This window comes from Aptenodytes forsteri, unplaced genomic scaffold, assembly GCF_000699145.1.
Source record: "Aptenodytes forsteri isolate BGI_AS27 unplaced genomic scaffold, ASM69914v1 Scaffold227, whole genome shotgun sequence".
Taxonomy (NCBI): Eukaryota; Metazoa; Chordata; class Aves; order Sphenisciformes; family Spheniscidae; genus Aptenodytes; species Aptenodytes forsteri.
In genome coordinates, this window is record NW_008795365.1 from 2,152,639 (window position 1) to 2,167,334 (window position 14,696).

At 37.3% G+C, this 14,696-nt stretch overlaps 1 protein-coding gene across 1 annotated transcript in view; it reads right to left on the reverse strand.

The window, feature by feature from the left end:
• Positions 1-5,730: 5,730 nt before the first annotated feature.
• Positions 5,731-14,696, reverse strand: part of DCLK2 (doublecortin like kinase 2) — a 95,054-nt gene continuing 86,088 nt past the window's right edge. The window contains exons 17-19 of the mRNA XM_009280273.2: positions 13,206-13,286; positions 11,915-12,031; positions 5,731-7,163 (exon numbers count right to left, since the gene is read on the reverse strand). Of these exons, the coding sequence (XP_009278548.1) occupies positions 6,942-7,163; positions 11,915-12,031; positions 13,206-13,286 (420 nt within the window). The 3' untranslated portion in view covers positions 5,731-6,941. The remainder of the gene's footprint in view (positions 7,164-11,914; positions 12,032-13,205; positions 13,287-14,696) is intronic.

Genomic DNA, 14,696 nt, shown 5'->3' on the forward strand with positions numbered 1-14,696 from the left:
TTTTTTTACCCAGCGAAGAGTACACCCATCCAAACCACAAGCAGCCAGTTTCTCCAGGAGACTGCTGTGGGAGATGGTGTTGAAGGCTTTACTGAAGTCGAGGTAGACCACATCCACAGCCTTTCCCTCATCCACTAGGTGGGTCACCTGGTCATAGAAGGAGATCAGGTTGGTCAAGCAGGACCTGCCTTTCATAAACCCCTGCTGACTGGCCCTGATCACCTGGTTGTCCTGTACGTGCCGTGTGATGGCACTCAAGATGATCTGCTCCATAACCTTCCCCGGCACTGAGGTCAGACTGACAGGCCTGTAGTTCCCCAAATCCTCCTTCCAGCCCTTCTTGTAGATACTTGCAGGTGTTAATACTACTATAGTACAGTGGTAGCTGGTTTTTACAACTACTGACAGAAGTTGGCATGATTTTGGGGTTCTCATTGCAATTCTAAAAAAATGCAAATTGAATTTCTGTTTAGAAACGTTATGGAAAGCCTTTTCTGCTGTGGTGCTTTTAATGTGTGCGATCAGGCTGGGGATTTTTAAGGAACAGGGGAGTTTCTTCAGTTATTCCACATACCTGAACAGCAGCAACAAAAACCCGACCCATGTTTTTCATACAGAGCTGGTGTCCTGGAACAAAAAAATGTTTTCATTTCTTTTAGTAGCAAAAGGAAATTCAAAACTGGGGCTTCTGTGGCAAATGAAATGAATTTTATTGCAACTTTAGTCAGGACTGCTGTTAGATACATTGAGTAAGAATGGCCTAGATATGGTGACTATCTAGATTGTAGCTTTTCCATTTTATGTACTATGTTTCATATTCAGAGATTTAAGTGTGCTTGTGTTACAGCATCTCTGTTTTGCTTTCTCTTTTTCTTATTCCCTTTGAATTACTTCTAAGTATAAGAGATGGTTGTGTTACGGCATCTCTGTTTTGCTTTCTCTTTCTCTTATACTTAGAAGTAATTCAAAGGGAATAAGAGATGACTGTATTGTTCTTGAGAAACTGGCTGCATCCTAGTTAAATAAAACCAGAGCTGGGCCGTTCTGTGGGTGCTGCTCTAAACCAGTGAGACCTTTCCCATATAGGGTTAGGATATTTGTGTAAAGCTTGAGATGAGTCACTTGCTTGGATTTCCCATGTGATACAACATTACATGAAATCCAAAATAGTTTACTTTTATGCAGAACCAACCTAAGATCTTCAGTAAACTGATACAGTTAATGATGCATGTCCGTGCTTATGCATCATAATTTAAAGCTCTGGATCAAAACCCGTAGGAAATAGTTTCTGATTTTGTTTAGATTTACTGAAATTCAACTACATGTAACCTAAAGCTCTGCAACTCAAATACAGCCAGTCCCATTAGGAAAAAAAATGGATTAAAACATAGGAAACAAAGTTTGAAAGAATAAATTCAAACTTGTATCTGTAAATAGTTTATTTTTAGTTGAGACTTAAAGGAGCGTATCATTATAAAGAGTATATAAAATATTTCACAACTTTTTATAAAATATGGGAAATACAACTACTTTCTTGTAAATTAATTGAGATAGTTATCAGAAAGCATAGTCTTGAAACCAAAGAGATTTGTATATTTAGTAAAATCTGAAATTACATACAACTTCATACTTGGGACTGCATCATATAGTCAACGAATTAAAGACATTTAGATGCGTGCTTTGGAAATTATGCTGTATTCCATAGGAACAGACAAAAAGAGGTTTTCAAAATGCGGTACTTGCTATTTGCTAAATGGACAAAGTTTGAGATATGATCATTTGCTATTTTCTTCAAGTTCTAATTTTTTTCTTCCCACTGTTGCTTTGTTCACCGTCTACTGTGAGCTCTGAGCTGCAAAATGCTATAGCACAACTGAGTCTAGTTGTGTGTTTAGAATGTGGGGTATTCAGCAGTAGATATATGCAATAAGAGATAGATGACTTTGCAGATTGCTCTCGCATTTTGCTTTTTGCCTTGTTTATCCTGTGTGCTAGGGATCCTTTTTCAAGCAAGCCCCAGATTTTTGCAAAACCAAAATCTGACCGTTCTAAACAACAGAGCTAGTGCCTTTTTAAGCCAAGTGTTTAAACTTTAAGCGTTCAGCACTTAAACACTCTGAACGTCAGTATTTCGTATTAATTGGCAAATATTATTTTGGGGAGAAGGGAATAGTCGCTGGTACTTCTTGGTGAAGCTGTGCTTCTCTGAAACCTGCATCTTGCATGACTCTCACTCTGGGCTTTCTGTTTCCAGAAATGACAAAGGCACTTAGAATTCAAATGCTGTTTGAAACAAAATCAAGAACAGAAGCAACAGCTGAGGAAAAACTTCTTGGTGGATGGTTGCATGGCAGCTTGCTTCTTCAGTCCTTCCCTGGTATTTTTCTCACAATGCTCATTTAGTTTAAAAACAAAACAAAAATCCCCCTAGAAAGGATTCCCCTGACAGAAAAGCTCAACTATATACCTATTTGTATGCATTAGACATTGAAAGCGATTGCAGTAGGAGTGTTTGATTTGCTTGCCTTTTTTTAATCTTAAAAAAAAATCAGTTTTACCTAACCAGCATTTTGGATAGGTTACTAGTTTTGTGCATTTCTGTTGCTTTCCGATTGCTGTTTGAATGTAGCTTGAAAGAAATAATGAGTAAATGTGAAATATGAATTCCCATTTTAAAACTGGTAAAGATAATTGATAACTATGTATATTTATATAAAAGTGAATAAATACTTCAGTAAATTTACTCTATCAATCTGTAATAATTAGACCGGGGGGGGGAAGATATGAAAACTAGGCTTAAATGAGACTTTTAAAACAAAATTTTCCTGCTTGCTGCATAAATTTATTGGTTTAGCCCAAGATGATCAAAATAACTTCTGTGAATAGGAATTTGGACCCCTTTTTGGTGAGTGTACAGGCAATGGTATAACAAGTTACTGCTTCCTAGCTAACATTTCTTTATTTCAAGTAGATTAGGAAAATGAGAGTCTTCTCATAAAGGCCAAAGCTGTGATCCCTGTTGGAAATCGTATACAGGATCTTGCTTCTGATCTCTTTGATGTACACCAGGGTGCTGGAGTGTCTCCTATATCACCAGGGCCCTCCAAGAGGTAACACGAAGTGCCTGGCACCTGCTGAAGGATGTCTGATCACTTGTATTGTGTATTTTGGCAACCTCTTTCCTGTACACTCAGTGTGATCTCTAAGCATAGAGCAAGAAAAATGGCATTGGATGTTACTTGCAGAAGTTACCATTGTTGCCATAGTCTTCTCACCACATGCCCAAATCACAGAACCTCTATTTCTGAGAGAGGTTAATGAGGTCTTTCTTAGAAGACCTGCTTCCTTGAATTAAAAGACTGAACTTCCCCAGCTCAAACAAAAAGCTTCATGTTTTTTGTTCCTAAGTCCCAGTACCCTGGATGCACTCTACTGGAGTAGAAAAGCCTGTGGTTTGGTTTGGTTTATTTAAAAAAAAAAAAAAAAATATGCAGGAGGAAAGAAAGGGAAAATTCAGAGTAAGAAGTAGGTTAAAAATACTTTCTGGTATCTTACATATATAATTAATTTATATATCTATAAAATAAAATATAATTATTTATTAATTTAGGAAAAATTACCCTGCAATCTGTTAGTTTTAGTCATTACTTCCTCCTAGCTTCTCTTCCTCAAGTATTCCGTTTAGATGGGGGAACTATGTCTGAATCTAAAACCAAGAGATCTTTGCTTACTAAAGTAGTCCAAAGTAAGATTTACTGACCTTCGTAAATATTCTTAACAACTAGCTGTAAGCATGAGCCAATACTTGATGAAAGTAACATCATCGTGAAACACCATCTACCTTAATGTACTTTGACAATTACTGTAATTAATTTTATAAGTTCAACAATGGGGGTAATTGTCTGTAAGGGTAAATTTTGAAGGGAGTCTCAGTGAACTTAGTGTTATGCTGATTTACAGCAGGGGAAGATTCAGTTCTGGGATTTCAAATCTAGAGCTGCAGGAATCGGCTCCTGTGGGATATAGTAACAACTACTCATGTTCAAAGGAGCTAAAAAGACCAGGGATTTTTAGAAAGATCTTTTTTTAATAATTCATTTTTCATTTTTAAAAATGTAGGCATAGTAGCAGTTGTGTTGTCAGCGTTGCGTGTTTGTAAAAACTGGCATTTAATCAATATCTATCAAAATGGTACATGAATTTCAGCTACTTTTATGAAACAAAAAAGGTGACAGTCCTCTTTGACAACCGTATAACTTGAGTTTACAGTTTCTATAGTTGTTTCTTATAGCAGATAGCATAGTTCTGTTTTACAATCTCTTTTCTGTTTTTGCCTTCTTCCAGCAACTGATGGTTCTACAAAGAGAGAAGGATTAAATGAAAGTGCAGTAGATGATAACAAACCAAACCTAATACTTATGAGCCTTCATTAAGTGTTCTAGTGTTAACCAACATGTCTTTATTTTTACGTTGAACTGTGATATGCTGAGCAGCACAAACATACCACCTATGCACCCACAGATTTAACATCCGTGGAACTAAATTAAGGCACGGAGCAGTGATACAACTTTCCTAAGGTCATACACAGAGTTAAGAACTTGCCCAGCTATCCCATGTTTTTTATCCGATTCTGTTGGCCACATGATCATCTTTTCCAGCTGTTGTCACTATTTTTAAATAGACTATGCCAAAACATCTATTTATCAACTGCCTCTGCTCTGTGAATCAAAGTACTTGTCTAAGAATGTTTAGATGTTAATCAGTCATGAACTTAGGGACAAGAATTCAGGGTATGTATGTCTTTACTCTCTTCTTCCATGAGACAAAGTAATAGTTTAGAACTGGCAGCTGTTGACCAGGCAAATTATCATCCTTTCTTTTATATCTGCATGAGGTTTTGTGGAACACAACTTGTTAGGTATCTCTGCCAATCCATGACAGTTTTTTCTTAATAAAATAAATAAATAATATCTAGGCCTTGCACAGCTGAATATCCATCCTCTTCGAAAAAACAGAACTCAACCCAGTGCTCATCACTTTGTTGCTGCTTCCTCTTTACTAATGTCCCAATTCAGCAGTCTGTCACTGTATTCCTTGCTGTAGGTGGCTGGTTAGCCTGCTCCATCTGAAATTACGCATCCTTTGTTTAGCTTAGTCTAAGACTTGTTACAGCATTTAACAGCTGCACACACACGGCTAGCTAATGGACGCTCGCTAGTTTCTGTTCTGAGTAAGGTTAGAGTGTTACCTTCATATTTTTGCACTGTACCAAAATATAAATGTACATAATTTTATACAAAGGCCATTCCCATACTCTCCAAATATCTTGAGCTTACTCCAGTGAACCCGTAACAAAGTTAATTCACAATGACTGGTTGTAGCCCAACCTTTTTATCATAGTTTAAGGCACGTAATATGTTTTCATACCTTTACTACCCTTTTTTTGCCAAGATGCTGTAGTTCTTTCAGCTGTACCATGACCTCAAGTTACCAATTGGCACTTTTTGATCTTTAATTGCCTCTTCAAAAGGTTAAACACTCACGTTCAGTCATGTATTACCTATGTCTTCCATAGGAGTCAATGAACTTTAAAGAGTTATGGGAATCCCTCAGATTAATTTTATGAAATCTTTTTGGTAGGTACCTTACTGTTCAATCTCTCCAGAGAGAATAAGACGACATTTTCACTGACAAAATAACAGTTCTCAAAGAAATGAATGACTTTTTTTTTTTTTTTTTTTAAATGAAGAAAGTTTATTGCAGGTCTTTCTTTTACAATTCTAGTAGAAAGTATAGCTAAGAAAGAAAATGAACTATGACCAATTCGTAAGAACGAGCAAAGGAAAAGAGTAAGCTGAATACATTCTATATTGAACTAAGCATTATGGTAAAGATAAAGTCGCATCTATCTGTGACTGCAGATTAAGGATAGCTGCTCCCCAATCCTTGTTTCCAGTGCCTGCACCAGGTGAATGGGGGATAGCACTGACAAACCTCCGATAGCTATTGATGGCAGCTATTTGCAGTAGCTCCTCAATCAGCTCACCCTAAAACTAGGAACTGCTCCATTCATCCTAGCTTAGATAACATGCATCAGGCTTTCTGTTCACAGGTCCAAAGTCATTTTATTTTATCTAATAGGTAGTCTGACCCTGGAGAAAGGTGCGGATGGGACACTTTTGGTTAGGATAGAAAATGGCTAGAACAAAAAGGCTTCCTTGACTCCAGTCTTCGTTATGAATAAATGTCCAGTGCTCATGTTTACATCTCAAGTCACTTTATTTAAATTCATATTATCTAAACACTACCCTGCAGCCTGCAAGTCCGATAACAAACTTGATGCAAAACCAACCATCCTTCCCTCTGTCTCCAATGTTTGTCTCATGATATTTTACAGTTAGTCCACTAAAAAATTTTTTGTGAAAATTTGCCTCTTCGAGTTTAGTAGAAACTTGGCTAAAAATAGAGGCATCAGGAACAGAAGGTGAATATAAGTTTTCTTCCCTTGTCCTCCTCTCCTGCTTTTCTGAGAATCCTCATCAGAAGAACAGAATGGGGCCTGCTTGTACACAGGTGAGGCCAGGTAAATGTTCATCGTCTCACTGCTCATATAAAAATATGGTTAGCTACACAGTAAGTTAGTCTATTTAGAGCCCAAGGCCGTGTGAAATGCAGTTAATTAAACTAACACAGATGATAACTTAAAAATCGTCTAACTTTGCCAGAATCTTTCCCCCACTGCTGTTCTCAAGAGAAGGGCAAAGAGCACTCAAAAAGCATGTTCACTCACCCGCTATTAGAAGATCAGTCTCCCATGACAGAGCCTGCCTTGGGCTCGCCACGAGAGGGTGCACGCAAACTGAAAACAAACTGACGCATGAAATGAAGAGAAATTGTGGCGAGAGTGCAGGGAGCTTCAGTTGGATTTGGTTTCATCAGTCCTACGCACCCGGCTGATCCCCAGCGAACTCGGGAGGTACCGAGGCAGGGACCGTGGGGGATCTGAGTGGCTCAGAAGCAGCAGGGAAGAGGGTCTTGGACCCAGCCACATGAGGATCATCAGCTGCAGCAGTAATTGCAGAAATTTTCTCCATTCCAGCTCTACCAGAGTCCTGACAGCGCTTGCTGCAGAAAATCTGACTCTCTTTATCTAGAGCTGTGTTCTAAAAACAAGCAAAAAAACCCAAGGCAAAATATGAAGAGAGCAGTTAAATCAAAACCCTGTCTTACCTTAGGGGTTAAAACAATCTACAAGACATTCAGTGCATGCATTAGAGCCAGAAAAAAAGGAGAAATAACATTAGAAATCTTATATATCATTAATTGTAGCGTTTTGCGGTGCTGACTTTGGAAAACATAAGGAAAACTTATCTTCCAGACATATGTTTGCCATGATGGTGCAAGTTTAAAATTTTGCCTTGCAAGTCTGATGTAGAAAAAAATTTACACGAGTGGTTATAATATGGCAGGAAATCTTCACACTAGCTATTAGCAAAAACGCTAATAAAAACACTGTGTTTTTGGAGACGCAAGAAATCACATGATGCTTAGCGAAAACTTAATAATACATTTTCTGTAACAAACCACATGGTACAGAAGTGTAGCTGTTTGTTGGTGAAGATGACAGATGAAAACCTAACGATTTTTTCTGTCTTAAAGAAAAGGGTCTACTTTTCTGCTTACTGTTGAGAGTAGGCAAATGACCTACAGCTGACACTGTGGCAAAAATGCATCATTTCTGAATACTATACTTAAAAATTAATTTACTGGAGAAGGGAGTAGTAGCAGGTTAGAATGAAAACTGAGAACTCTATAGTGCAGTAGGTGGATTATCTGGAGTATGTGGTGTGTCTGCTGGAGCCGACAACTTTCATACCCTCTGAAGGATACTACAAGTTATATTAAACCATAGTGTAATGTTTAATTGCAAGTGGAATGTCTAAAGTGACCTAGAGGGAATTCTAGTAGTTCCTGTGTCAAAAATATGTGTCAAAATTGCTTTCTGAGACTTGGAGGGACAGTGTAATTGGTCTTGTTTCACAGTTTGAAGGCTGATACTGATCATTATAAATCCATATACTTCTTTGCTTAACTATTTACTTTGTGGAAGATCTTCAAGTACCAGTGGTAATACAGATTTAAGTTAACAGAGATTAATTAAGTTCTTTGTAGTTTATCAGTTATGTAGAATGGTGCAAGGTACACTTATTCTGGTTACGTACAGCTTGGGCTTTCTACAGTAATCCACAAACATGTGACACGAACTGTGGAGCAGAGCACAAATACATGTTTCACCTTTGTGGCACGCCCACACATGTATGTGTAAGCATTATACGACACTGTTATGTGGAATTTCATATTTTGAGCTGGGATGTGCTAATTGTGTAAAATTAAGGCCAGGTGCTCTGCCTTTTCTTTAGCAATTTCTTTTTTTGATTGATTGCTCAGAAGGACTTGCTTTACTAATGTGAAAATGTCTATGTATTCTTAGTGGAGTTTGTCTAACATACTATTCACTAAAATACGTAGTTTTAGATACTGAAATAATTTTCTGATACAAGTTAAAGTTAGCATGTATTTTTTTTTCAGATGTGGTTTATTGCATCAAAGTCATCAAGGACAGCAGAAATAAGGCACTTATCCTCTTTTTTCCAAACTGATCATATAGCTTGGTAGTGAAAATTTACTTCATTATGGGGTACCTAAATTCAAATTTCTCTTTTACCTGACTTTGCAAAGAGAGCTGGACTAGTATCTCAGATTTCTCAGATAGAGGACTTATAGAATTTGCAGGTATACGGATGGTGGGTTGTTCTGGAATCAGTCTCACTCAGACTCTCCTGCTGAAACTATTTTATTTTTTATAATGATGTGGCTGGGTGCTGGGGCAGGGGAGGTAGCAAGGAGCCTTATAATACCCCTCCTCCCTCCTGCCAGGCTTCTTCAGACCAAAGTACTGAGTATAAAAGTTCCCAAAACAAAAGGTTAAGTATTTTGAATTTAGTGTATTTTGGTTTTGTTGGGGTTTTTTGGTGTTTTTTTTTTTAATTGAGTTACAACATTAGTCTACATGCATACAGGTACAAGGAGAAAATTCAATAGTACACAATTGAATTCTCTGCTACTAACAATCGACTTTGCAAATGGAGCATGCAAGGAAATGATTAGCTGAACTGTAGTTAAGCTTTTGAGATTGGCTATGATGTGCAGTAGTTTTATCATTATCAAAGTAGCTGCTGTGCTGGCAGGATTGCATTTCCTCTTTTGCTTGCTGGAAAAAGAATCGTGAATAAATAGGTTTCTGCTCTTTCAGTGGCAGGATAAGTAAAGGGAAAGGAAATGCTTTCAGTTCATGCTGATGGTGATTTTCTCCTGTGCTGTCCTCACAGCAGCCTCTGATAGTTGTCACACCTTGCACACAGCAATACATACCTATGTAATGCAATTTAGGATTTTTTTTTTTTTAAAGACAGAAGAGGAGGCTTAATTTTACTGTTGCTAAGTAAAATGTTTTTTATTAATTTTGGACCGATTATATTCTGACTAGCTCTGTGATACCATAAAGGCTGAAGTGACAATTAAAATTTTTATTTTAAATGGAAACAATGCTTATTTCAGTGGTTTGGGTTTTTTGGTTGTCTTCATAGGATTCCCATCTTTTTCTAATTGCTTTTGGATATTGTAAGATACACACATGCACAAAATTACTCTGAGGGGAATAGACCAAGATATGTCTGAGGAGGTAAAAAATAGCTAGTTATATCAGTGTTTGCTTAGAATATTTCAAATATGCATCACTTAATACAGAAACTTTTTTTGTAAGCGTTTAAAAGATTTTCCTTCACTGTTTTCATGTGGCTGTAAAGCTCTTTCCACTTCAGACTGGCTGAGTTATTTCTCCTTTCTTCTTGTTACAAATGGAGAACGTGTATTTCTTGTGCAGCAGAACAAAGCATCGCAGTTAGTACGTACCATTGCCTTGGACCTACTCAGAGGAAAGCAATGCAGGCATTGGGAAAGGAGGAAAAAGGAAGGAAGCAAGGGACAGAAACTAGACTTACTTTAAGCAGAACTAACACAATTGCAACAAATTTAAATTTACAGAACATTTTGAAATTGACAAAAAAAATCAGTAATGAATTAACAGCAACATGCTTTTAGGGGCAGAAAGAGTCTCCTGTGCAAGAACACTGAAGTAGGTATGTGCAGTTTTACTTATCTGCCACATGATGGTATTATCTGCATTGGCCAGATCACAATATTTGAATGAAGTGATGCTAAAAGGGATTCCATTAAATATGCAGGTGGACTGATATAGCAATGCACTGCAATACATGAGAATTACAACACTGTGCTTGTCTGAATCTGAATGTTTTTAAGCAATGAGTGCTAGTACAAGTGAAAATCTTCTTAACATGAAGATAACTAAATTTCAATGCTCTAGATAAACCAGGGCAAGAATAACAAATTGGGGGCTTAACCCTCATTAGATTACAGTGTTTTGAACAAGAAGTTACTTTTCCCTTCAGCAATAACTGGGAGCTGCATTCAGAAATAAATAATTACGCGTTTACATCCTTCCATACCTGTTAGAAGGAAATAAGGCAGGAAAAGGGAAAATGAGAAGTTTTACTGAGGTGTACTTTCCTGGCTGAAGCAATGTCAGTAGCTAACAGAATCAGAAAAAACCCACACCAGTAAGAAGCCAGAAGCTACGCTGTGTCAGAGATCTGAGACAGGCTTAAGTGGCATGCAAGTTGGAGAGGGGCTGAGAGTTAGAATTAAAATTGCTCTTATTACATATAGTGCATTTTATACCAGTTTTCAGCTTCAGGCTTATCCATAGTCTCAACAGTATAAAGAATGAAGCTCTGAAGTCCCTCTCAAACTGTCAAGTCAAACTGTCAAATGAAATGTAGACAACAGCATGAACCAGAAATTCATTTCTGACTTCTCTCATTTTTATTTTTATATTACCACTTTTCCTACATTTAAATCTTTGGCCTATTATGTATTTGCAAAAGCATATATGAATGCAGAAACATTATTAAAATTTACCTACTTTCAGATGATTAAAACAATTCTTTGTTAACATAAGTGGGCTGGACTTTGAGAGTAATTAATACTAACAGGGAGGGGGTGGGGGTGGAAATCACTGTTATGTTACTACCATAGATGGTTTTATTTTTCTTTTAGTAACTGAAGATACTCTTTGTGCACAGTGTCCATCCTTGCATTAGACAAGAACGGACCACAATAAGAACAGAATGGCAGTTCAACGTACTGATAACAGTAAACTCCATTTCTTCTACCATGATTCACACATCTGCCTTCTAGAATTACTGTTTATGTAAGTTCAGCTGTAGGTCATCAGGGTTCCTTTGTATGCTTTGAAGAAAGTTCCCCATTAGGGAACAGAAAAAACATAGCAGGAGTTAGACTGGGACAAAATTAATGTGGTAAACATTCAATACTACGAAGAAAGTTTCTGAAATGGAGTCTGGTTTCCCGGCAAGCATAGTGTTGAACAACAGTATGCTCAAGATCAAGCAATACTTGGTTGGGCAGAGGGGAAGAGCCTACTTAACTAACTGGGTAGTCAGTATGATAAAAAATTACAGTTTTTATAATGAAAGATTTCAAATCATTAATAAGCTTCATTTCAACATACAACTACTTAGTGTTTACATGTTTGTTTGAAAGCTTGTTTTTATAGCTGAGCTAGCACACTGTGATAGACTCGGTTGCTCTCAAGCGATGATGAGACAATCGACACTACACACAAATAAAGACTAGAATTAGAGACTATTCTAGCTTTGCTTTTGCTATTCTTGCACCACACATGCTCATAGAGCACTGTTAGGAAAATATGCAATGTATAATATCAATGTATAAAAATGTTCATTTCTCTTACCATGATGACAGAAACCCCAGCAGATGTGTTATTTTGCTTGGGTAGGGTGTTATTAAAGTGCTGCTTCAGTTTACCTGTTACTTCAGCTTGCATATTATTCTCCTGGGAAGCATCATCCTGTGTAAGAATAAACACAATATTGAAGTTAGGAAAAAAACCAAAAGTATGTTTGAACGTAACTGAGTAAAAGAGAAGTTTTCTATTATTCTCGGGTCCTTCCTGCTTTTAAATACGAAGTAAGTGTTCAGACAGGCAGCCCACAAGTGAATGCCCTCTGCTACATGAGATATGTGTTAAGACAAATTAGAGGAAAGGAATGTAGCAACCACTGTTTTATGTATGAACTTCTATTTCTTAAAATGCCATGTGACACTGTATACTTTCAGTCCATTGATTTGTCCCACAATTATAAGCTGCAAGTTTGATTCAAGCTTGTTAAAAATAACATGCTTGAAATAATGTTAAAAATAAAAAGCATATTTGTCATTTGGCTTTCTTTTAAATCAGCATTTTAAATGGTCCATCATGTCCTAAGCATGGAAACGTTATACAGTACCATAAATACATTTGAGAAGAGCTGTTATGCATAGACACAGTCATTATAGTTGTCTTCTCTTGTTTGAGGGAACTCCATAGATCATATTCAGTCCCTCTTTTAAAATGTGTGTGGCAGTAAACATTGACTATGTACATGTAAACCTAGTATTTATTAATAATGAACTGATTTTAGATCAATAAGCAATGCACTTTGGTGTTCCCCATTGCTGCTGTCCAAAAAGACAAAGGACCCAGCAGCCATCAGCTTAGTGCCTATGTTAAATTAGGTATTTTATTTGCTAATTTTATTTCTCTTATGAAGCTTGAAGTGCTTCAAGAAACAGGAGATTGTACTTTAAGTGGCATTGCAGCAAGTAATATACCAACATGCACAACAGTGCTTCCACATAGACATTTTTTGTATCATAGACATGACTGTTTACTAGGTTGAATGTGAAATAACAAAAAAGATGCCCAAGTCGCACATCTGCCTGTCGTGTTACGTTTAAGCAGGGTTATAGCAACCCCCAGCACCTTCTAATCACAGTCAGCAAGTGATATCCTTCACTTGATTCTTTCAGAGCACAGAAGCTAACAGTGCTGTCAGAGCTGAAGCTAACTTCAGACTCTTGCTGTTCAATAAACAGAAATGGGCATAGTAGAAGTGTATTGCTGCTTCTGAAAACTACACTTAAATGGTTAGATTTACAGATTTAATATCAAATTAGAGACAAGTAAAATGTGCTTTACTCACTGACACCCAGGGATGGCTTAGGATCTGTGCTGCTGTATATCGGGCTTCAGCATTCACATGTAACATCAGGCTAATTAACTCCTTTCTTTAAAAAAAAAAAAAAAAAAAAAGGAAAAAAAAAAGAAAAAGGAAAAAAAATGAAAAGAAAAAAGGAAAAAGAAAGAAAGAAAAGGGGAAAAAAAAAAAAGATTTGAGGAGAGTAGGGAAGGACATTACAATGGAAAATATTGTTGCACTAAGTTCTTCTCAGTGCAATTTTCTTGCTACCTGGGTGAAAAAAAAACAGCTTACACCGATAGCAGAACAATGATACCAATGTGACTTTAGTGGAAGAAACAATTTGCCCTTTTTTGTTTAGAGTATGCTGGACAGCGTATTTCATGTCAACTTCCTTATTGTATTCATGTTTCACCGGGTCCTTTGAAACCAGATGAAAAGGAAATGTTACAAAAACCAGCTATAATGTTCCAGTTTGTTCTCTATATATTCATGCAGGTGACCAGAACAAAAACAAACCTGGGACAGATGAGATCCAATATGGGCAGTGTACATGCACATAGTAACAGTACATAAAGAGCACAAATCAGAGGCAGGAAACTGCATCTAAAATTCAAGAAACTGCTGAAATTATTTGAAAACTATGTTCTCTTCTGTGTTGCTCCAGAAGAATAAAAGACGTTTAACTTATTTCCTCAGCTAAGGATCACCTGGTATAGGAAAAACCAGACAGATAGAAAGAGGAGAATGCTTAATTCTACTAATTATATGGTTAATCCCAAAAGATTTGGTATTGTGGCTTTCATCATATTTTAGAGACACTAGAGCAGATGTCTTTAGCTTTATCAAATACTTCCATGGGCCCTCTCTTAAGAGTGCCTACAGATGTGATAAACCTTAAGAGGTCATTGATACAAAGCAGTCAGTAAAATAAAATAAAAAAACCAAAAACCCAAACCAACTTTCTTCAGTTGTTTATTCATTCAAGTTTCTTCTTATGCAACTAACAACTAGTTTACTGATGTAATTCCTGGTTCTACAAGCCTATTAAGACAATTAGGTCTCCCTCCCAAATGAACAACTTCATATACTTGGAGACAAATCCCCCCTCGAAAAACCTTTTATAGCCTTCAAATTGTCAGTCTTCATATTCTTATCAAGAGTATTTCAAGGAAATTGTTCATCACTTCAGTTTTGGGAAATGGCTTCTTCAAGCAGGTAAGTGCCAGGTCCTGCACTTGGGTCACAACAACCCCATGCAACACTACAGGCTTGGGGAAGAGTGGCTGGAAAGCTGCCTGGCAGAAAAGGACCTGGGGGTGCTGGTCGATGGCCAGCTGAACATGAGCCGGCAGTGTGCCCAGGTGCCAACAACATCCTGGCCTGTATCAGAAATAGTGTGGCCAGCAGGAGTAGGGAAGTGATCGTGCCCCTGTACTCGGCACTGGTGAGGCCACACCTCGAATACTGTGTTCAGTTTTGGGCCCCTCACTA